We start from the raw sequence: 22,612 nt of genomic DNA, 5'->3' as shown, positions 1-22,612 counted from the left end.
CTGCGCCCTCTCTGTCTCTGATGTCAAGTGAAAGCTACGTGTTACTGCTCAGAAACCGCACCAAGCTTGAAACACCTCTTTCCTACCTGCGCGGAATCACCAAAATCATAGGGACCTTAAAGCCCATCCAGTCCTACCCCTGCCATGGGCAGGGACACCTCCCTCTGGATCAGGGGCTCCAAGCCCCATCCGACCTGGCCTGGACACCTCCAGGGATGGGGCAGCCACCACTGCTCTGGGCAACCTCCTCCCCTTTAAAGCCATTCCCCCTCACCCTATCCCTCCACCCCTGCAAAAGCTCCTCTCCACCTTCATAGAAGCATAGACAAACACCAGGTTAGAAAAGACTTGTAGCATCACCTAGTCCCACCATCCCCACATGCCACTAAACCATGTCCCTGAGCACCTTATCCACCCATCTTTTAAACCCCTCCAGGGATGGGGACTCCACCACCTCCCTGGGCAGCCTCTGCCAGGGCTGGAGAAACTTTTCAGTGAAGAATTGTTTCCCGATATCCAGCCTGAAATTTCCTTGGCAGAGCTTGAGTCCATCGCCCCTTGTCCTGTCCCCTGTCACTTGGGAGAAGAGCCCAGCTCCCTCCTCTCCACAACCTCCTTTCAGGTAGTTGTAGAGATCAATGAGGTCTCCCCTCAGCCTCCTCTTCTCCAGGCTAAACAACCACAGCTCCCTCAGCCGCCTCACAGCCCTTGTTCTCCAGCCCCTTCCCCAGCTCCGTCCCCTTCTCTGCAGACGCTCCAGCCCCTCCACAGCCTCCCCGTAGCCAGGGGCCCAAACCGCCCCCAGAACTCGAGGTTCGGCCTCACCAGCGCCGAGAGGAGGGGCAGAGCCCGCCCCCAACCAGCCCCCGCCCCTTCCCGCAGCCCGACCCGCCCCCTGCCGGCAGCGGCGCGGCGGGACATGGCGGAGCGGGGCGGCGGGGAGGGGTGAGGGACGGGGGAACAGGGGGACATGGCGGAGCGGGGCGGAGGGGTGCGGGCTGGGGGAGGAGGGGGGACAGCGGGACCGAGGGACTCGGGGACAGAGGGACAGCGGGACAGAGGGGCGGGGACACGGGGGCAGAGGGACGCGGGGCGGGGGGCCGAGGGCCGGGGCGGTGTCGGGGCTGACGCGCCGGGTCGGCCCCTGCAGGGCGGCCGCCAAGGAGCGGGCGCGGCGGCGGCTGCGGGATTTCGACGTGGGGTCGCGGTTCTCGGCGCTGCCGCCGCCCAAGGCCGCCGTGCTGCTGCCGCTGCTGCTGCGGGGCGGGGCGCTGCACCTCCTGCTCACCCGGCGCTCCCCGCAGGTGCGCCCGCACCCCCAGACACCCCGGCCCTCGGTGCCCCCTGCCCCTCCCCGCACCCCTGGGCCCCTTGGTCCCGTTCCTCCCACCCCCCGCAGTCCCCGGCCCTTCTGCGCCCCAGGGCCCCGCGGTGCCTGTGCTGGCATCCCTCCCGCACCCCTAGTCCCCACAGTCCCTCTCCCCCCTGCACCCCGTGATCCCATCCCTCTCACACGCCACAGTGCCGTTCCCCCCACAATTCCATCCCTCCCACACCCAGCAATCCTTGTACCCCCACACCCCACAGTCCTGTACCCCCTACATCCCACAATCCCTGTTCCCTCACACCCCATAGTCCCATACCTTGCACACCCCACAGTCCCATCCCTCCCACACCCTACAGCCCCTATACCCCCCCACACCCCACAATCCCATCCCCCACACCGCACAGTCCCTGTCCCCCCACACCCCACAGTCCCTGTACCCCCACACCCCACAATCCCGTCCCCCCACTCCCCACAGTCCCTGTTCCCCCACAATCCCCACACCCCTACACCCTGCAATCCGTGTCCCCCCACACCCCACAATCCATGTACCCCCACTCCCCACAGTCCCTGTTCCCCCACAATCCCCATACCCCTACACCCTGCAATCCATGTCCCCCCACACCTCACAATCCATGTACCCCCACTCCCCACAGTCCCTGTTCCCCCACAATCCCCATACCCCTACACCCTGCAATCCATGTCCCCCCACACCCCACAATCCATGTACCCCCACACCCCACAGTCCCTGTACCCCCACACCCCACAATCCCGTCCCCCCACACCCCACAGTCCCTGTTCCCCCACAATCCCCATACCCCTACACCCCGCAATCCATGTCCCCCCACACCCCACAATCCATGTACCCCCACTCCCCACAGTCCCTGTCCCCCCACACCCCACAGTCCTTGTACCCCCACACCCCATGGTCCCAGTTCCTCCTGCAGCCCCATCACCGCCATCCCAGTTCCTTCCGCACCCCTTGGAGCCTGGGGTCCCACAGGAGAGCTGGCAGGTCCCGCTGTGCCCCAGGGACCCCGGTGCTCCCACAGTGGGAAAACGGGATTCCCAGAAACCTGTGACAGGTAGAGATGCCGGGATCAGAACAGGGAATGCTGACTGTTTGCTGTGGCTTAAATAAGAAACCCATAACGCAGCGCAGCGCCTGTCAGCATGACCCTTCAGTCTGCGTCTCGTACTGCTTTTCCCCCCATTACCATGCTTACCCCCACCCCAGGTCCCCAGAACCCTCCTTCCAGAACCATCTTTTCTTTCACAACTCATTTTCCACCCCTCCCCACCCCGATCAGTGCCTGTATGCAGAGATGATCTACTCATCTGTTTTTCTGTTGCTGAAAAATCAAAGTTTTTGGGGGTCTTGCTTAGAAATCTTAAGACCCTGATAATTCCAGTGATCAATCTTCGATGCGCAAGCCTATTACTGTAATGTACTTAAAGTTACATTATTTCAATGTTTGTTTTAGAAGTTCTTGCTTGTACCTTGAGTATTTAAACCTCGCTACTCAGGTTCTCTGTCTGGATTCATCTTTCAGTCTCCTAGGCAGACAAGATATTTAAAATGTAAATTTTGAAGTATCGGAGCAAAATGTATAGTCCGAATTGCACAGTGCTGTATCGGTGATGTGTGAGTTTCTGATAGCGAGGGTTTATGGATTAGTCAGGTATAGGCCCAACTTTTTTGCATGTAGCTCTTGCTAAGGTACCTTTCTTCTGATCCACAAACACCTCTTAGCCACCATTTCCAGCTTCTTTGACTGGAAAGATAAATCGAAGTGATTCTGCAACTGAAGAAGTGTCTGTGTGGATCCAAGGAGAGGCGTAAAACGTGTTGTATTTAACAGCAGTGCTCCTTTAAATCCTAGCTGAGAAGGTCTCCAGGGGAAGTGTGTTTTCCAGGAGGTAAAAGTGAGGCAACTGATAAAGATGAAATCGATACTGCACTCCGAGAAGCTAAAGAAGAAGTGGGACTCGAGCCAGAGAAGGTGGAAGTCATCTGTAGACTTACGCCTGGAATTGATAAAGTAAGCAATAAATGGGGTGAGTCAGTGTATTGTTAGAAAACAAGCATAGGTTATTTTCTTTTCAGGTTGATAACAACCTTTTCAAACTTGTAATTCTAAATAACCACCGCTTCCTAAAGTGTGCAGCCGGTGCTGCCAGCACAGCGAAGGGAAGAGGTTCTTATTCTGCATTTGGTATGTGTGAGACCGCATCGGGGGTGCTCTGGCCAGTTACAGACACTGAAGTACAGGGAGATGGTGCTAAACTGGCAGGAGTTTAGCAGAGAGCCACAAAGATTGTTAAGGGTGTGGGAGCCCGTGGATTAGAAGGAGAGGGTGAGAAGGGGGGTTGGCTCCCCTGAAGATGACGAAGCTTGCAGCAGGTTTAGTTGCTTTCCTCAGGTGCCTCCTGGGTGGTTATAGAGGAGGTAATACCAGACTCTTCTTGAGGCAATGACACAAGCAGCAGCAAATGAGCTTTGAAGAGATGCAAGGAAAATACTCTTTACCGTGAGGTTAGCCAAGCACTGGAACAGGTTTTCCTGACAGGCTGTGTAATCTCCACCCTTGGAGATACTTAGAGCTCATCCAGACAAGGCCCTCGGCAGCCTGATGTAACCTCAGAAGTTTTCTCATTCTGTATCCCACTGAAAGCAGGGCTTATTCAGGCAGAAAGGTGCCTCTGGAGGTTGCGTGGGTGGTGATTCCATATGGAACTCTAGCGAGGAGGCTTCTCTTCTGGAGGTGTCTCTAGAGTGTAAGTCACTGTGAATTAACAAGCTGACAACTTCAATAACAACATTCAGGGTTATGTAGGATTGGTTTTCCCAGAGTACAGAGGGATTACTCTTTCAAAAGACTTTAGTTTTGTTGTTCAGGTCACTGTTCTCTTTACGAATACGCCTGCTGTTTGGGTTTGTATCTGTTAGCCACTTAGTGTTAGCAGTACCCTTCCCCATTAAAAGAACAAATGTACTAGTTTTAAAACTATTCTAAAATGCTTGATTTAACTTCTTAGAGTTTCTGTTCAGAGAACGTCAAAGACATAGAGTTCAGAGGCTGTGTGTAAAAAAGATCAGTTTAGGTTTTCCAGCATATCGCCTCAGCCAGTAGAAAAGCTCATGTGGGTTTGGACCACAAAGGTTTTACCTGTTGGGTTCTGCTTTGCCTTCACTGTACCTATGTTCCAGGTGATGCTAACTTGGATGGAGTCTCTCCAGACTTGCATCGAACAGCACAAACTTTGAGTTTTGGTTTCTGTTGACAGTGACGCTTTCTAGGTACAAACACAGAATTAGCAACATATCCCAAGATACGTCCTCTTTATGCAAGCTGCTATTTCGACAGATTGTGCCTCCCTATGAAAGAAGGGATTCTATTTAAAACAAAAATGTCCATAAATGAGCAGTTTCTAAAATGTTATGTATTTTATAGCTAAATATACTTCTATCGTATTTATGTATCTAGAGGAAAATACTTCTGTATCCTAGGAAAATAGATACAGAGATGTGATAAAGCATAAGTGATTTGGGGAATCTGAATTAAAATCAGGACTCACCTAAATAAATAAAGGAGGACTTGTGACAGAGCAGGCATGGGTTTTATCTCTGTAGTGGATTGACAAATCTCTTAACTGCTCTATGAATGTACAGGATAAGCAGAATATTAGCAAAATCATAGCAAATATAAAAAGTAAAATTGATTAAAATATATCTAAAATCAAATATAAGCGACTTACCATTAGAGGGACTAAATTGCAGTCCAATAAGAAATATTTCATAGGTTTCTTGTACTTATTTTGTAACAACTGAAATGCTCTTGAAGAATGTTATTTTATTTGGTACAAACTTAGTGATTGGGGTCTTGTTGGGTGGGGTTTTTTTCCCCTTTTAGATGAATTACTTGGTTACACCAGTCGTAGGATTTATAGAGGATACATTCCAGGCCACTCCAAATCCAGACGAAGTGAGCGCTGTTTTTGTCGTGCCATTGGAGTACTTTGTCAAGCCCTTAAATCACAGCACCTTGCCGTACACCACCTCGTCTGGTCACTCCAGCTGGATGCACTGCTTTGTGTACGATGACCAGGAACATAAAACATCATTCAAGATCTGGGGGCTTACTGCCCACTTTGCTCTATTTCTTGCTCTTGCAGTTTTTGGAGAGAAACCTACCTTTGAGGTGGATTATGATCTTGACAACCTAGCTTCATCCTCTGAGAGTAACTTCATGAATTTGTATGCATCTATATTTGAAAGAAAGAAGAGTAATCTGTGACAAACTGGTCTGGCAATTAAGTTACATTGAAAGAGGAAAAAGGTTTCTGTTTATTGCCTTTGTGCCTATTATTTGATTGAATGTCACTATTGAAATTCTTCTGAATTGGGAACTTAGTAAAATTTATTTTTAAATAATAAATATATAATTTTTAACAATATTTTTAAGATCACAAGCCTGAACTAGATTAATAGAATTTTTAATCTGTTTTAGAGTTGCTAAAAGCACATGGTATTTTTGATGGATTTTATATACAGATTTGGAAGATTTGTTTCAGTTTCTGCCTTTGTTTTGCGTGATTGAATACACTTCCTGTGGTTTGCTTTCTGTATAATGAGGTAACACTATTTTATCTAATTTTTGTCTGTTTGAATTAGTACATGAAACTTTGGGGATGCATTTGTCTATCTGTGTGGTGAAATACATACGGACAACATGATCCATACGGTCTGGTGTGAAATGCACAATAAAACAATGAAAGGTGGCAAGTACTTTCAGAATCTTGTGTTGTTTTGGTTGGGCTTTTGGAGGGAAGAGGGAAGTTTAATGAGTTTTATTGCTTTTGCTCGAGTTAACGTTTCTCACAAGAGAATTCTCTAGGCTATGGATAATGTGGTGTGTAGGGAACGGTACTGAACTTTGTGCCTCAGCATGTCAGTAGCGTCACTCAGCTCCTAGAGGGAGTCATCTTAAGGGGAGAAAAAAGGGGAGTTGAAAGTAACAAGGACTAAGATGCTCATCAGTAGTTGAACCTTTACCAGTTGCCCTGGCGATGCGGTATCTGAGGTGTTCTTTGTGCTCTGAGTCTGTTTCCTCACTGCTGGTAACCCAGAAGCTTCTTCATAGCGGTCGTGATCTTAGAGCCACGTGGGGAAGTTGTTAAAAGCACAGTCGACTTAGGCTGGGTCTGAGGTGTAGCTGGCAAGGAAGCAAAGTACCAGTCCTTAAAGAGCTGGTCTCTGAGTAACAAGTATGCGCTGAAAGCATCCAGTGTCCCTCAGGATCCCGTTCCCCAGTGCTAGTCTGGAATGAGGTGAAGGAAAGCACCTGGTGTCCTGGTGTCCTGGGTGTTTGCTTTCTGTGCTCCCCCTGCTGTTCTCTAAGGGTTGTAAGTGTGATAACAAAGTTGCTGGCAGCTCCCATGAACTGTGCTGTGATTGAGCAGAAGTCATACTTGTAGGTGAAGCAGCTTTGGTCACTTCAGAAAAGTGCATCCTTTTTACAAATAAATGTTTCCCACATGTGGCCTGAATAGCTTATTATGATTTTTGAGGAAACCTGGCTCTGAGATATTTTGTAGCTTCTCATATGTGCATCCGAACCATCCTTTGGCTGTGCACTAGGATGGCGGCGTTCGGGCACTGGCACATCACCTGGTGGTTGGTTGAAACTCCAGCACAGCCTCTCACTGAAGCAGAAAAGACGCCAGAGTTGTATTCAGCTGAGAGCAGATCACCGAAGCAAAGCAAGGCTAACAGCAACACAGAGCTTCTTGCAAGGGCTGAGTTTCTCTTTGCCGCCTCTCCCTGCTGCAACTGTGCAATGTTTACTATTTGTCTCTTCCCAGAGGTAATTCCCTTCCTCCCAGGTAGGCCTTCTACCACAGTATTCTACCCAAAACATTCTTTATGCTGTGACATTGAAAGAAGCACGAGATTGGCAATCAGAATGCGTGGTTGGCAAAGGCCTTGAGAATTAGCCTGATCTCTTGCCACTGGAAGGTGGAATTGGATGTAGGGTGGTCTGATAAATACCTGTTTTTTTCTCAGTTTTCCCTCAACAACCCACTGTAGTCCTTTAGCCATGCTTAACAAAGTGTGTTTGATTCAACAGACATTAGGTGTAGCGAGGAGCATGTCTCTCTTGTCCTGTACCTGGTAGAACAGTTCTTTTCCTTAGGTACTTTCTGCACTCCTGAAAACTTCATGGCTGTGTCCCTCTCAGCAATCATCAGACCATGATCAGATTCCTTCAGGTTTTCATCATCAGTCACGTTTTCTATACATCTCTTGTCATTTTTGTTCCTTCCAGAATATTCAGTGATCCTTCCTCCCCCATTTCCCCACCCCTGTTTGAATCCACAATAATCCAGCCTGGCCAGAGTATTCCCGTTACCCAGTTATTTCAGTCGGGCAGGGCAGGATTACTTCACACCTGCTTTTCGTTTGTCCCACTGTGAGTGCTGTTTGTCAAGCAGCGTGCTAATACTGACTCGTATTCCACTTCTTCCACTGAAGTTGCCTCATCCTCTTCTGAAAGCGCTGCCAGTCATTCCTGTATTTGTATTTACTGCATTCTGTGTTTGAACAGTTGATTATTCCTGCCAAATGTAGCATTTTGCATTTGTCCATATTGAATTACCTCCTGATTTTTCCAAAACAAATTGTAACATCTACTACCATGTTTTTCATACATTTCCATTTTGCTGCTATCCTCATGTTTAATGAATTTTCTGTTTCATTTACACCTCAGGGCAAGCATGCTCAGACCACGCCTCTGTGGGATCCCAACTGCTAATTGCTGCTGTGACAACAAACCACCAACTACTGCGTGGGGTTTCCTGCCCAGCTGGGTCACACGCTGCTATTGGTTTCATGTGGATTTAACCCTCCTTAGGTCGCACACACAAACATGACGCGGGGCTGTATCCACACTCGAGGACTGAGAGTTCTCCCTGCACACCAAGCCCGTTACTGCAGCAGCAGTAAATCTTTTGGTCAAAAACAGTTCATGGGAAAAAGATAGCGGTTGCTACACATCCTTGTTACTTACAGTACCTACATAAAGGTTATTTGTTCTGACATCTTTCCAGGAATTGGAACAACTTGTATGAGTTCTCCCGTTCCTGCACAGGGCACTGTTTGCCTTTTCCCAGCCTCTGTTAGGGAAGAAGATAAAGATCCCTGACTTCCAAAGATAATTGCTAATCATGTTGAGACTGGTTTGTTAGAGAACGGCTGTCGCACTGGGACATTTCAGAAGATTCAGCCAGCTTGAACATTTTAGCATATCTAAATACTTGCAAACCCTTCATATTCCTACATGAGCTCTTTTGGTGCTGTGTTATGTAGAGTTGATATCACTTGACTTCTTAAGTTAGAAGAAAAAAAGACTTTTTTTGGCTAGGATTAAATCCTTGGAGAACTGGTGGCCACTTTCATGGAGAACAGCTACATTTTTCATTATTAAACGCTTGAGAAACTGTTAAAACATTTTTAAAAGCTTAACTTTAAACTCTTCATTGTATTATTCATATCCTCAGTGATTTCTCGCAATGCTAACGTATGCAGGAAAAGTAGCTAATTAAAATAAGAACATTGTTAATTAAAATAGAGCAAAGCAATTAGACCTTTGATTAGTAAGCAAAAAAGGTACCAAGAGACATTATTACTACCTTGCCATCCTCTGTTCCCAGCAGACTTCATCTCCCAATCAGATCTGGCACAGAAACTGTACGAATTGTACAAATTCAAACCTTAGTTTGTTTTTATTTCTCTTTTTAAACATTATTATGTGGAGCTGTAAGGACAGCAATAACTGTTACAGCTGTGGCTCCTTCCAGCAAATGTAAATCTTGTTGACTTTTGAATCAAATCAACCATTTGAACAAAACTTACGGCAGTCCAGCCAACAATCCTTGAGTAATTTTCAGTATCACAGCATCCATTCTGCATAATTTACTGACATTAGTTTTGAAATTAGGGAAATACTTCCTTAACTGAGCAGACTCATTCCTTATTTAGATATCCATCTGGGATCCGAGTGCTCAAAAAACTCCTTTGAGCACAGAAAGAATAGGAGGAAATTTAAGTACTTATTACTGAAACTGCAGTTCTGCGAGTCCCACATTTACTAATGGGAAAAGGTTGCCTCGGGCGCTCTTCAGATAAAACTCCTCCAAATTCTTGAGGCAGAAACTAGAACACAGCTCCCTCCAATCTGGCACCCTCCGAACCACTCCACATTGTGTTCGTCGTCCCTTCCCCACCTCCGAGAGGTAAGGAGTGGCGAATGCCCCAGCAGTGTCCTGCCGGCCGGTGACACTGGCCTTGTTCAGGGTGGTGCCTCCGACAGAACTGGAAGTATGGAACCCTCGCTCCTCCTGGAGAAGTGCCCTGTGTCATTAGTTTATCAACAAGAACCTGTAGCTGCCCCACACTTCCCATGTTTAAAGGAGAGCATGACTTGTTTGTGTGAGAACAAACTCATGACAAGCTGGGTCCTCCAAGGAGATGAGTCTTCCTCTGCACCATGGGCTGTGGCAAAGCAGTGTAAGCTTCAAAGGGAAAGGATCCAGCAAATGTGCTGTTGGCAGAATTTCCAATTGGAAAATGCCGTCTTTGGCCCTAAGCTCTGGGCCTGGGACAGCTGGCCCTCCCGAGTGTCAGATAGAACAGTTTAAACACCTAGAAAAGGCTCCGGTTTTTGATCCATGGGCACTTTGCTGGGTGACACTGTGGTGTTGCGATGCCTCAGTTTCCTTTCAATCTGTCCTTACAGTCCTGTCACAAAGCACTCGTCCAGACCCAGTTCTCTCGACTGGTCCTGTGCTGCACCTGAGGATGTTTACAATAGGTTTGTACCTGCTTTTATTTTGAATGGGATGATTTAAAAGGACTCCTTTACTTTGAATTATCAATTGCAAATGCATTTATGCCCTGGTTTAGGTGTGGTATGTTAATATCGTTTCCAAATTAAAAGGTATTCTGTACAGACATATTTCCTATCTGCACATTTTCATGCAAGAAAATCACCAAGGCCACTGCTCAGTTGAAAAAAGGTATTAAAAATATAGTACAGATTAGGTGACAGTAAAATGAGGGCAAAGGCTCGTAACAGAACAAGAAAATTACTGATATGAAATAAAATTAACTAAAAATGAGTGGCATATAGTTTAATGTGGGTTGTTAGTCATTCTTTTAGTTAACGTGCAGTGATTCAGCATTTAACATTTCTATTTTTCTGCGGGCTCGAATAATCAGGCTTTTGGTATTTAACATTTATGTGATCATTTAACATTTCTATATATTTGATACGTAAATTGAGATTTAACCATTATAACCAGATTGGAAAAATAATGAAAATTCCTTTTAAAAGGGTATAGTAGCTATATGAGTTTACAGCGCTCCTTTGCAGGATAAAATATAGCAAGTTGGTTTCTTTTCAAGAAGTTCAGTGCTCAACACCTCTCACTCACACAGCGAGAGTCCGTGCAGGGCTAGAGCAGTATAGCTAGATGAGGATGCAAATATTCAAGAGAGGAGATGATTTCTATTCTGCCTATGCCTAAATCATAATGAAAAAAAAAAAGAAAATCTGGAGGTGTTTTTGTCTTTCAAGAAAAACCTCACATGAGTGTGTCCATGTCAATCTGTGTGTGAGGGACCTGCAGGGAGCCTTTTCTTCTCAGTAGGTTGCCATAGTAATGCAGCTTTCACAACAATGCATGTTAAACCATCTCCAGTTAAAAAAAGAAATCATTATAGTAACGGGGGCCATTCTGCAACCCTCCACCCCTTAACCTGCTCTCTTCCCAAAACATAACCACAGAAATCAGGAAGGCAGGAAAAGGAATTGCATTAGTTTCTGATTACTTGCAGGAGCTGTAATTCTGTAGTTGGAACGCTCCCTCAGTGCATGGAATTCTGAGTTTCATCATACATTTTGTTATGCTTTATGATGTCAATTAAATTTGCTGTACGGCATAGTTGCCTGTTCCTTACTGCTTCAGATTTGGGGTAGGATCTGTTTGTTTTCTCCCAACAAGAAGTACCTGCACTAGGAAGGAAAAGAGGCAGTTAACAGTGAAACGTTCACAAAGAAGCAGCATCCTGTTCATCAGGAGAAGATGCAGGGGAAAGGTTGGTCACTGGTTACCAAGAGACTCACCATTTTGGGCACATTGACCTCTTCTCATCCTGAATTCTCTAATCCTTCAGACCGTCCAGTTGTGACCATTTATTGACCTATGTCTGTCTTGGTCTTCACTCTGTTATAAACGACGTTTAGACACATATCGCACTAAAGATACACCCCTATCATTCTCCCTGCAGCTGCAGGAGCTCTTGACCACTAGCATGGCTGCTTTGAAAGACCTGCACTGCTGTCCTCCCCGAAGCACTGCCATCCCCTTCTGTGCCCATAGTGAAATCCTGAACTGCTGGAAACAAACAGGAACAGCTCCCAACAGGAAAGCCAAATCTGTTTTGGAGCCCTGGGGTAGATCATAACACTCCTCCTGAGCCCCAGCAAGACTCACTTGTGGAAATGAATAGGAATGATTCCAGGCCAAGAGCTCTCTATATGTTTGAAGGATTAAGGACATAGAAATGTCAATCTGAATTCAGATGGATCTGTATGCTGAAACAAACACCTGTAGAAAAGAGGCTGATAAATAGGACATTTAAATAGTGTTTATTTTATTGTTTGTTTTAGGGAAAATTAATGAAACTTTTATTTTTCTAATAGTTTAATTGCTGCAGATCTGTAGTTGGCATAGATCATAATTTAATTGACCGTAGCACATAGCGCATGTTCTGAGGCTGCAGTTTATGCCACACCCCTGCTTTATCTCATAATGTATATTATATCAATTATATTTTATCTTATATCTTTCAATTCATTATTTTATTTCCTAGCATTTGCATAACAGATGCTATCAGTGGTTCTACTTGATAAATGAGTACTTTGAAAGGAGCCTAAGTTTGTTTAGAATATATTGTTACTTATTTTTAAAATATTAGAGTGTAATTCCAAATTCAAGAGCAACATCTTTTCAGATCATCTGCAGCACCAATTGGGAGTTACTTATGGGAAACAAATGGAATGAAATGGGAGTGCTATAGTTCACTGCCAGGCTTCATCTCTAAAAATGGAAGTGATGCAGAATGCGTTATTTGTGGATTTCAGCTATTAACTATTAAATTAGAAATGCAGAAACTGATGAATTAATAGCAGATATAACTGAAGGCTCAGCAATGCTTTGAAAGCAGGAAATACTGCTAACAGACAGGAAGTTGATGTTATTACACACTTAGCATGGATTTATTCCTCACCTGAGGAAAAGGGCAAAGGTGCGTGCAGAGGATGGGGCACAGCTCTACAATCATCCAGCTGTAAAGGGCTAAAAGGCAGCAGGCTGATTGAGAGCTTTGTGTCTGTCAGAGTCTGTTAGCTGGGACAGAGCTCCAGAAGGCTGCAAAAAAAGAGACATGGTTTGGCTGTAAGAGCACACGAGCTCTGTGATGAAGAAGTAGACTCTTATCTGGTGAGGGGCAATAGCAAGGGGCTGTTCTAGGAGAGGCTGTGGTTAGATCTCCCAGAATGAGGGAAAAAGAATTACAAAGGAGACTAACGCCGAGGAAGGGATGTGTGTCTAAAGAAGGGATCAGCAGCCAGCAGCCCATCACAGCTCCCAGGTGCTCCTGAGCAAGCCTGGGCTGCCATCTGCACAGGTAACCCTCAGGTGGAGCCTAGATAGAAACAACCTGGCCATGTCCTGGGGCAGGTAGGCATGGGCTTAGACAAACAGCAATCGTCATGACTGAGAATGGGACTCTCTTTGTACCTCTTCCCACCACCACATGACTGACCACATCCAAGTTTCGGCTTTGCTCACATCAGGACATCTGGAATGCCGGGTTTACTGAATAACTTCCTTGGGATTTTTTTCTAAGGTGCTAGAAATAATGATATTCTTCCTGGTCATTCAGATTGGCTATATATCGATGGCTGAGCAACACAAAGATCACTGCAGGCCTGGATTCATGCCTTTCTTCCAGGCCAAATGAATGGCAGATCAGCAGCCTGCCCTGTTCCCTCTGATGAGTCCCCCCGGCTGTTAGTGAAGCCATGCAAACCAGTGGATGCTTTCCTTAAGCCCTAGAAGCGAACAAGAAAGAGCACTCTGCTAAGAAAAGTATTTCTCTCAAAGGAAAGTAATCTTGAACTGAGAACTCTCTTCCAAATACATCCCTGTGATTTAAACTATAATACTTATTTTAATCATTAAAATTTGCTGTGGTATTTACTCTAGCTTTGATTAAAGATAACTGATTACCACACTAATTCATGTACTACATAAAACATTGCCCTGAATTTAAAAGCATCAGTCAAATTAAACACTCCAGTAAAATGTTATTGAACAGAGTTGTTAGATTCTTCCCAGACAGTCCAGAAGGGGGCTAGTATCCAATATTGCTAATATCCCATATTTAGATGCATCCTTGGATCTTCACTCTCAGTAAGGAAGCTCTTTTGCCATCATCCAGGTTGTATCTTTTATGTCTGAACTCGTTATTCATAGATGTCCATGCTGAAAAGTTTAAGGTGAGTATTTTTACCAGTTTATGTCATGAACGTAACGTGAAGAAAAAGAATTTCATTTAGAATTCAAAGAGAGAAGCAAGGAAGGATGGAAGATGGCAAATGGGAACAAAAAGAGGAGGAAAATGGCTCTTAGTTGCTTGAACTATTGATTCTATTTATTAATACGTGCATTTGTGTCCAGATGCCCTACTTAAGATATGCATCCTTCTGCTGAACAAACACATCAGAAGACTTTCCACTCTTGAAGGTTGTTCATTAAGGAAATGTTGATTTTAGAGCGTCTGGCACCAGAGGATTCCCTCAGCTCCACCCACAGGGGCAGAAATGCAGCTGTGTACAGGCTGTTGGCCATTTTGCAACTGGCAGCTGCGCACCTTGCAGCCTGCCTTCTGTAAATATTAAATATTGCATTTACTTATTAAACATTAAGGCTTATTAAGCAGGACAGACAGATGGTTCACAGTGCCGTGTGGTGGGCAGTCATACGACTCCTGGAGACGTATTGCAGAGCTTGGGCTATGAAGACATTTCAGTCGCATTTAGGCACTGTGAGTCAGCTGCAGCTGGTGGGAATTAGTGCAGTTCCAGAGATGCTGGTGAGTCATCTGCTGTGTGGAGTTGCCCCTTAGAAAATCAGGCATGGTAAATTCTAGCTTTACACTGTACAAAAAAGTGTGCATTGTTCAAAAGCTTGAAGAAGTTTTCCTTGCTTTCAGAGAGACGGATCAGAGCAGTAGGACTGGAGCTCTTACTGAACTGGAAATCCCAATTTTCTCCCAGATGCTCATCCTTTTACACCCATAAGGAAGTCAGTGTCTTCCAGCCAGTCAGTGTTTTCCTCAGGGGCTCGGAGTCCTGGGCTACCCTGCAAAGGCCAGCAATGCACAGCAACACCCAGTGCCCTCACACCAGCCTGGGCAGCAAAATGAATCCTTCTCACAATTGCTCATAACATTTCTGAAATTCCTCAGAATAATCATCAGCCTTTTATTATGTAATTAATCCTTCTTTGGACCCGATACTTTTAGTTTGGCACTTTTTATTGACTTTGGGGTGTATGTGCCTGAGAACAACAGACTGAATTCTCAGGCTTTAAGCTTTTGCAGTAGTACACTGGGACAATGCACCTCAAAAATAGTCATACCACGTATCTGTTCTCCTAAAATGAGGGTTGTATCTTAAGTAAATGCTGCCTTAGTTCATCCATCATTCTCTGCTTGAGTCTGACAGCCCAGAAATGCCATACTGAAATGTTATCTTCGGAGAATATGCTATTTAAGTTCAATGTGAGGTTTTGGGGATGATTGTTACTGGGGTTTTGAGGGAGAAGTTGGCACTGATTGTTTCTCTATGTGTTTTTAAAGCAGGAAAAATATTAAAGATAGAATTAATTCCTTTTTCTAATTGTTTTAAAAATTACAACCAAAACGATGCCAGGTAAACTGACAGAGCCAGCCTGCCCAAAACTTTACTGGTTGAATCACTTGGGACTTGAGAGAAAAAATATCTCTATGGAACAAATTCAGTGCTTCATTTTAGGCATGAACTTCTGTCCCATCAGGGAAACACCAGCACCGAGAAGGATAAAAGTAGGTGGCTTAAACGCCTTCCTGAATGAGATCCCATATGATGTTTCCACTATCCTATCAGCATTGTCTGTACTGGATAAAATGTGGTTTCACTGTACACTTCCCTGGGATAAATAGGATTTTGTCATAGATCTGATTCTTCTTTCGGGATCAGAAATCAGTCTGGGCACTCCCAGGATGACAGGGATGAAAATAATGATGATGGTGCTAGCAGCTGAAGTCTATCAATCAGGTGCTCCATTCAGACTATGGCATTTTCCTTGGTGCTTTGTTTTGTTATTTCTCACCCATTTTCCTTCTAGTTTATGCCTTACCTACCTTGGCTCTATTTATGGTTATTGCTAAGTTTCACACAATAATATTTTCTGACAGATAAATATACAGTAGGCAGATGACAGAACATGAAAATAGATGTTCCCAAACATAACAAAAGCCATTGGTGTTAGATGATTGCAGGTGGATGTTATCTGTTCTTCATATTGCATTTATGGCCTCAACCTGACATAACCTCAACAACTTCCTAAAAAAGGAACCTTTCTTCCTTTATCTATTTTTTACCTTGGTGCTTTGTGTTTTGAGGGAGATATTTGAACAGTTATTCCTTTTGTAGTGCAGGCAATTAAAATTCAGTAGTGACCTGAGCATTCACGTAGATTTGTCAATTATTCAGGAGCCCAAGGATCTTCAGTGAGTGGAGCTACCTGAGTGCCCTAAGTTGCGATGCTACGTATTTCTAAAAGAGCATGAATCACCAAACCCTGCTGATCTATAGACAACCTCAGGTTGGCAGTCACATTTGATTGTGCTAGTTCTTTATATAAAGACAGGTTTTATCAGCAAGCAGGTAGTTTACTGTGTATTTGTGCACAAACTGTCCTTTTTGCCCCTTTAATTGTAGTTGAACTAGCAGTCAGTTCTCTAAATATGACCTAATTAGCCAACCTCAAGGAAAGAACAGAGAGAAGTGGGAGGAAGAGGAAGGGTTCTAGGACAACTATCTGTGGCCAACTCTCCACAGGACAACTTGACACAGAGAAAATTCAATGCAGGACACCTAAGCCTGAATCTAACTCTAATCTGCTGGAGGGTAGGGAGGCTCTGCAAAGGGATCTGAACAGGCTGGACCGCTGGGCTGAGACCAACAGCATGAGGTTTAACAAGGCCAAATGCCGGGTCCTGCACTTGGGGCACAACAACCCTGTGCAGCTACAGACTAGGAGAAATCTGTCTAGAAAGCTGCCTGGAGGAGAAGAACCTGGGGGTGTTGGTTGACAGCAACTGAACATGAGCCAGCAGTGGCCCAGGTGGCCAAGAAGGCCAATGGCATCTTGGCTTGGACCAGAAACGGCGTCGCCAGCAGGTCCAGGGAGGTTCTTCTCCCTCTGTACTCGGCACTGGTGAGGCCGCTCCTCGAATCCTGTGTTCAGTTCTGGGCCCCTCACCACAAGAAGGATGTTGAGGCTCTGGAGCGAGTCCAGAGAAGAGCAACAAAGCTGGTGGAGGGGCTGGAGAACAGGCCTTATGAGGACCGGCTGAGAGAGCTGGGGGTGTTTAGCCTGGAGAAGAGGAGGCTGAGGGGAGACCTCATTGCTCTCTACAACTACCTGAAAGGAGGTTGTAGAGAGGAGGGAGCTGGGCTCTTCTCCCAAGTGACAGGGGACAGGACAAGAGGGAATGGCCTCAAGCTCTGCCAGAGGAGGTTTAGGCTGGACATTAGGAAAACATTTTTCACAGAAAGGGTCATTGGGCAATGGAACAGGCTGCCCAGGGACGTGGTTGAGTCACCTTCCCTGGAGGTGTTTAAGGCACGGGTGGATGAGGTGCTCAGGGGCTTAGTGTTTGATAGGAATGGTTGGACTCGATGATCCGGTGGGTCTCCTTCAACCTAGTGATTCTATGATTCTATGATTCTAAGTCTGATTGTTTCCCATGGAGTGTTGTCCCCATGTAGAGTTGTGCCCACAGAGAATTGTCCTGTCGAGACCTGGCCATGAAGAGTTGTCTCTTCCTGAAGTGGAAACAGCAATGAACTGATGTGGATTTCTGCTCTGTCAGAAGCAGCTACACTCTGGTAACAGTTCCAGTTGAGGTGCTCAGGTGCAGTGAGCCGTGCTGTGCGGTGCCTTGTTCTCATCATCACCTGGCTGGGAGGGGAAGAGGACAGGCAAAGGGGCTGGGACAGATTCATTTGCACAGATAGTCTAAATGCTTTGTGCTAAGGTAAGGATGATGCAGAGGACATAAACTGCTGCTGCATACAGATATGTTTGTTTAGTTAATTGAGTTGTCATGACAACTACTTCATCTGAACTGCTACAGTGTACAGGTTGTCATTAGCACCTTATGACTCTACTCAAACAATTATACTTTCCAACAAAACTGGCAACCTTGGTCCAGTCTGCGTAGAACTAGTGTTAAAGAGTGTAAAGAATGGCAAAAAAAAGGGGGACTTGCTTATTAATAGTAGATCACTGCAGCTTAATTTTAGTCAGTTCAGCTTAAGACTGGAAGCTCTTTTCTAGCTCATCCAGAGGAGCTGGCATTTAATCTCGTAACCCACAGAATATGAAACAATGGAGAATTGTTCAGAACCTACAAAATAAGACAATAAAGAATTGTAAGAGGCTGATGGTGCTCAGAAGAGCCTCTGAATAGATAATGTGGATGGCTGACTGCTTAGTATTAAATACGCTGTAACTTGAAGAAAAGACAGAGCAGTTTAAATTTGAGTCAAGAAATAGAACACTATCATTTTTCACATGAAGTGAGTGTTGTTTCATTTACAGGGAGCTAGGATTCATTGTGACAGTGCTTAGAACTGAACAAAGTGCAGCTGCAGTACCCCTGCCCCAGCTCAAGCTGGCAAGCATTCCCAGCCAGGAATCCCAGTTCCTTGGCACAACTGGCACATTTGCTGTTAGAGTTCAGAGCTAGACAGCATGCAAAAATGGGGGCTTGTGGGGATGCTCCTCTTGTTACCCTCAGAAGCAAAGAGGCACAAGTTAGGGCAGTGATTTTTTCACTTTATAGTATCTTTGCCTTTGGGAGTGCACATTTCTGAGGCTCCTTCCCTCAAGTTTGAAATCTTGGTATTGATGGGTGGGCAAGTGTTTGGCAGGCAGAGGAAGAGCTGCAGCATCAGGCCTGGACCTGGCTGAAGGGCACTTTGTCACTGCAGGAATCCCGTGCCTCTGCTTGTCCTCAGCTTGGCACATAAGGTGACAGATTTTATGGAAGAGGGGCTGTGGTACTGCGTTAGAAATTAAAAGGTCTGCAAAAGATACCATCAAGTGAAGAAGTATGGAAACTGTTCCTCTAAGCTCTTGTTGCACAGACGTTTATTTTCCCACGGCTGATGCTCTGGGACATTTTAAGTCCCAGCAGTTCCCTGAGGTGACCTTGTAAGTGGCTGGGCCAGCGCAGCTGAGGAGGCAGCACCTAGCAGCAGGCTGTGGGAATGAGTAGCAAGCAGCTGAACAAGGACTCCTGAACTGCTGAAAATTTTGTCTTGAGGAACTGCAATGTGATTTATAGTTAGTTAGTTCCTGAGAGCTAATCTTCTGCAACTCATTGTGGACTAATAATATGCTCTTTTTCAACTCAGCTGTCAGGTACAATGTGTCAGGGTGAAAAAGAGACCTCACAGATCAGGCAGTGTCTGGATGTGCAAAACCCATTACAGCAGCTCAGATGATAGGAAGTAACTCAGCAAGGAACAATATCGATCACAGGTGCAAATCAATAAGAGGAGGTCTTGAAGTTGTGACTTAGGGCTTGTTTTAAGCACTGTCACTGTTTGGTAGCATATGGATTTCATATAGGTTGTGATACAGGTGTCACGAACATGTTGGATGGTGTATTGCAAGATCTACTGCACAAGCACTTCCTTCTTAGATGGCACAATTCAAAGGAGAGATCACGGATAAAAAGAAGTTCCTATTAGGATGCAACATTAAGCATATCCTGTCGTCTGTCAGGGAGTACGTACATTCAGGATGAGGATATGCTCCTATTTGACTGGACTAACTCTTTCAGAATGGCTTTTTCCTGGTGAAGAAATCTCCTTCATTCTCAAAAAGAAACCCAGCTCCTGGCTGAGGTGCTTGAGCAGAAAGATCAGAGCCTACCAGGAACCTCTGCCTTCTGGGGCCATTCTGCCTCTTGCGCAGCGATACTGCACGATGGGGCTAAGGTGATGTTCCTGTTTGCAATATTAATGTATGTCCCTGTTCCCCAATTAAAGGCCTCTTAATTTATTTTATTTAAATTATTAAAACGATCTCTTCCCTTTTAACTTGTTCAGTGTTTTGCTGCTGCTCACGAGCAGCATGGGCTGTGATCACTGTAACCACCAGTCAGAATCTTTGCTAAAACTCAGTGTGGTTCCCTCTAAAATCTAAGAAGACTAAACTCTGTATTTTCGTTTGAGGATGGCTTCGGTCACAACATCCACAGCTGCCTGCTCATGCAGAAAGCTTGCTGATGGCTCTGTCCAGTTGTTTCTGTACAGCTTTTGAAGCCTCCTGCAGAGGTCAGCCTTGGTAGCCGTGATGCTGGAGCATCGCTAAGGGAAGTCGTGTTCTGTGTCCCTGAGGGTTCTCCCTGCAGTGCTTTAGCCCTCTGAACACTCAGCCTGCTGTTGAAAAGATTTCTTGCCTGTCTTAAAGGAATGTTTTATTTGGGTAGGGCATGAAATTTCAAAAGTAACTCACAAACCTCTTTTGAACAGCTTCACGTGGATTTCTCTTTTCACACTCTTGCTTCCCATGAAACACGACAAGATTCCTTTGCCTAGGTGTGTCTGTAGGGCACTCCCTTCTCTCCTCTTTCCTTCATGTTCCTACCCACATTTCTCTCTCAAAACACAGCAAGTTCACACACACACATATCCCCTCGTTAAAATTTATTGCAGTAAGAAAAAAATCCTATGATGTTGACTTTCTGGAGCATTGTTCATCTTTTCTGAACCTAGCTAATAATTCTGGGTGGGTTCTTGCTCCTCTTCTAACTTGATTAACCCATCAGTAGCTTTATCTTTTCTAAACTTCAGTTTTTCTAACCCTTCAGTTAAAGAGCTGAAGTTCAGGACTCTTCCATCTTCCCGCTAAGGAGGTGACTACAAGGTGACCAGAGGTCTGGCCTCTTATTGGAAAAATTCTCTTTTTCATATTCTTTTGGGACTACATGTGTCTGACAATCCTGCTGATTTCAAGGTCTCTGAGGAAACTTGGGTGACATTCGGCAGCAATAACTCTTGATGCTGCAGCTGAACCGGGATAGTATTGGGATTTGGATCTGATTTAGCAACATGATCCCTCTTCTCCACTTGAGGAGGATTCCAGATACTAGTCAGCATCTCTACATTTAAAGACGGATGCTGGCTGGTTACCTACCATGAAAGGACATTGCTTAGCTCATGGGTAAAATACCAAGCAGAACAGTTTCTGTTTGTTTTCCTTAAGTAACAAAAAGAATTAGGAGCTTTTTTATTTGATTATTGCAGAGTGCCCATTTCCCTAGAAATCTCTATTTCCTTTTTCCTGTCTTCACTCTCCATGTTAGCCCTTCCCAACTTTTATTTTTAACTGTAGATGTAGACTGCAGTTTAAATTATCGCTTTGAAGACTCTGGCAAATGCCAGCACTTGTATTGTCCATCTTCTACTGTGATTTCGCAGAGTGACTCTTGGCTACATCCCAAACTCCATTTTTTAATTTAAATCAACTGATATATCAACCAGCTAGACTGTAGATATAAAATTATCTCCAAGTGAGTGGGAATCACACTACATGCTCAGGAAGTAGTTGTAGCCCTTCCATTTTACTCTGAAAGAAAAAGATTTATCCAGAGTACCTAACTTTTCTTGCAGTATTTCTTATACTGGACAAAAGATCAAACAAATGATTGTTTACATGGATATCTAAAAGTTTTAGGTCATAGGAGGTGGAAGGTGATATAGTTTAAACCTTTGATGTAAAAGGTCATTTTGACAGGACCTTGAAGCCCTTTCACAATGTCTCAAAAAATCTTTGAAATTCACAGGGATCACAATCATGCAATGCAATTACATCGTGATAGTACACAGTCCCCACCTTGACATCTTAGTTGGGACTGCAAGGTCTAATGTTCACTGTGGCCAAGTTCTACGACTCATGTTTAAACACCTTCTCTGAATACTTATTCCTGATAGCTCACAAGCTGTCAGAAGTAGAATCCACCTGCAGAGCTTCTAGAGAGAACAAAACGTGAATGCCTGCCTTAGGCAACAAGACACGTCGTCTGCCTAGAGTCTACAATCATGTACTACCCTGATGCTAAGATGTCTCTTACCACACAGACCTAGTGTCACTGAGAGAAGTGTGAGAAACCTCTTTAGGCTCTCAACTCCTGATTTGGAGTCTCCCAGAAGCTGACTTCCCCCAGAAATTCCAAATGCAGCTATAAACTATGGAATACTTTGGACTAGATCTGGCCTCTCAAAAGGCTGGAGCACTGAAGCAAGCTGGAGCACATCTCAGTTGCAATGGTTTGCTTCACAAAGGTTGCATTAATTTTCCCTCCATAAGTCACCTTTATCTAATATTTAGCTGATTATTATTGAAAAGCACAGTGGAAATGAAGCCGAAACTTCTTCAAAGCCCCTAGGAAGCAGAATGGCACAGTCAGTCTATTTTCTGTAGTAACCCTGGTGTCAGCAAATGGGCCCTGTTTCAGACCACAATACTTGTTTTTCAGTTATCTTCCAATACCATGAAATCCAGCTACAGATGCAATAAACTCATAAAACCAGAACACTTATTCTAGTGCTTGTGCCATGCTGTTATCGGTTGCATCATCTCACTTAAAGTACTTTCACTACTAGGCTTAACTGTAGTCTAAGGCACTACTTATCCAGGCATTGAGATTTTTCAGGCCTGTTTCCTACCTAATTTATCTGCTTCCCTGATAAAATGACTATAAAATAAGACAGCTGTCTTTTTGGTTGTGTTGTGGCTTAACTCCAGCAGGCAGATAAGCCCCACACAGCTGCAGTGGGACAGGGGAAAGAATCGAAAGAACAAATGTGAGAAAAT

At 44.9% G+C, this 22,612-nt stretch overlaps 2 protein-coding genes across 2 annotated transcripts in view; both read left to right on the top strand.

Moving 5' to 3' along the window:
• CLEC3A (C-type lectin domain family 3 member A) overlaps positions 1–22,612 on the top strand; it is a 244,155-nt gene that overhangs the window by 131,380 nt on the left and 90,163 nt on the right. The window lies entirely within an intron of this gene.
• NUDT7 (nudix hydrolase 7) lies at positions 920–6,113 on the top strand. The gene is made up of 4 exons (XM_069868796.1): positions 920–945; positions 1,082–1,304; positions 3,208–3,366; positions 5,239–6,113. Exons 1-4 carry the CDS (start codon positions 920–922, stop codon positions 5,620–5,622), a joined length of 792 nt encoding a protein of 263 aa, XP_069724897.1. The 3' UTR covers positions 5,623–6,113.

Source organism: Phaenicophaeus curvirostris, chromosome 14 (genome assembly GCF_032191515.1).
Source record: "Phaenicophaeus curvirostris isolate KB17595 chromosome 14, BPBGC_Pcur_1.0, whole genome shotgun sequence".
Taxonomy (NCBI): domain Eukaryota; kingdom Metazoa; phylum Chordata; class Aves; order Cuculiformes; family Cuculidae; genus Phaenicophaeus; species Phaenicophaeus curvirostris.
The sequence above is the reverse complement of the archived record's forward strand: the minus strand, read 5'-3'. Positions and strand labels throughout refer to the sequence as shown.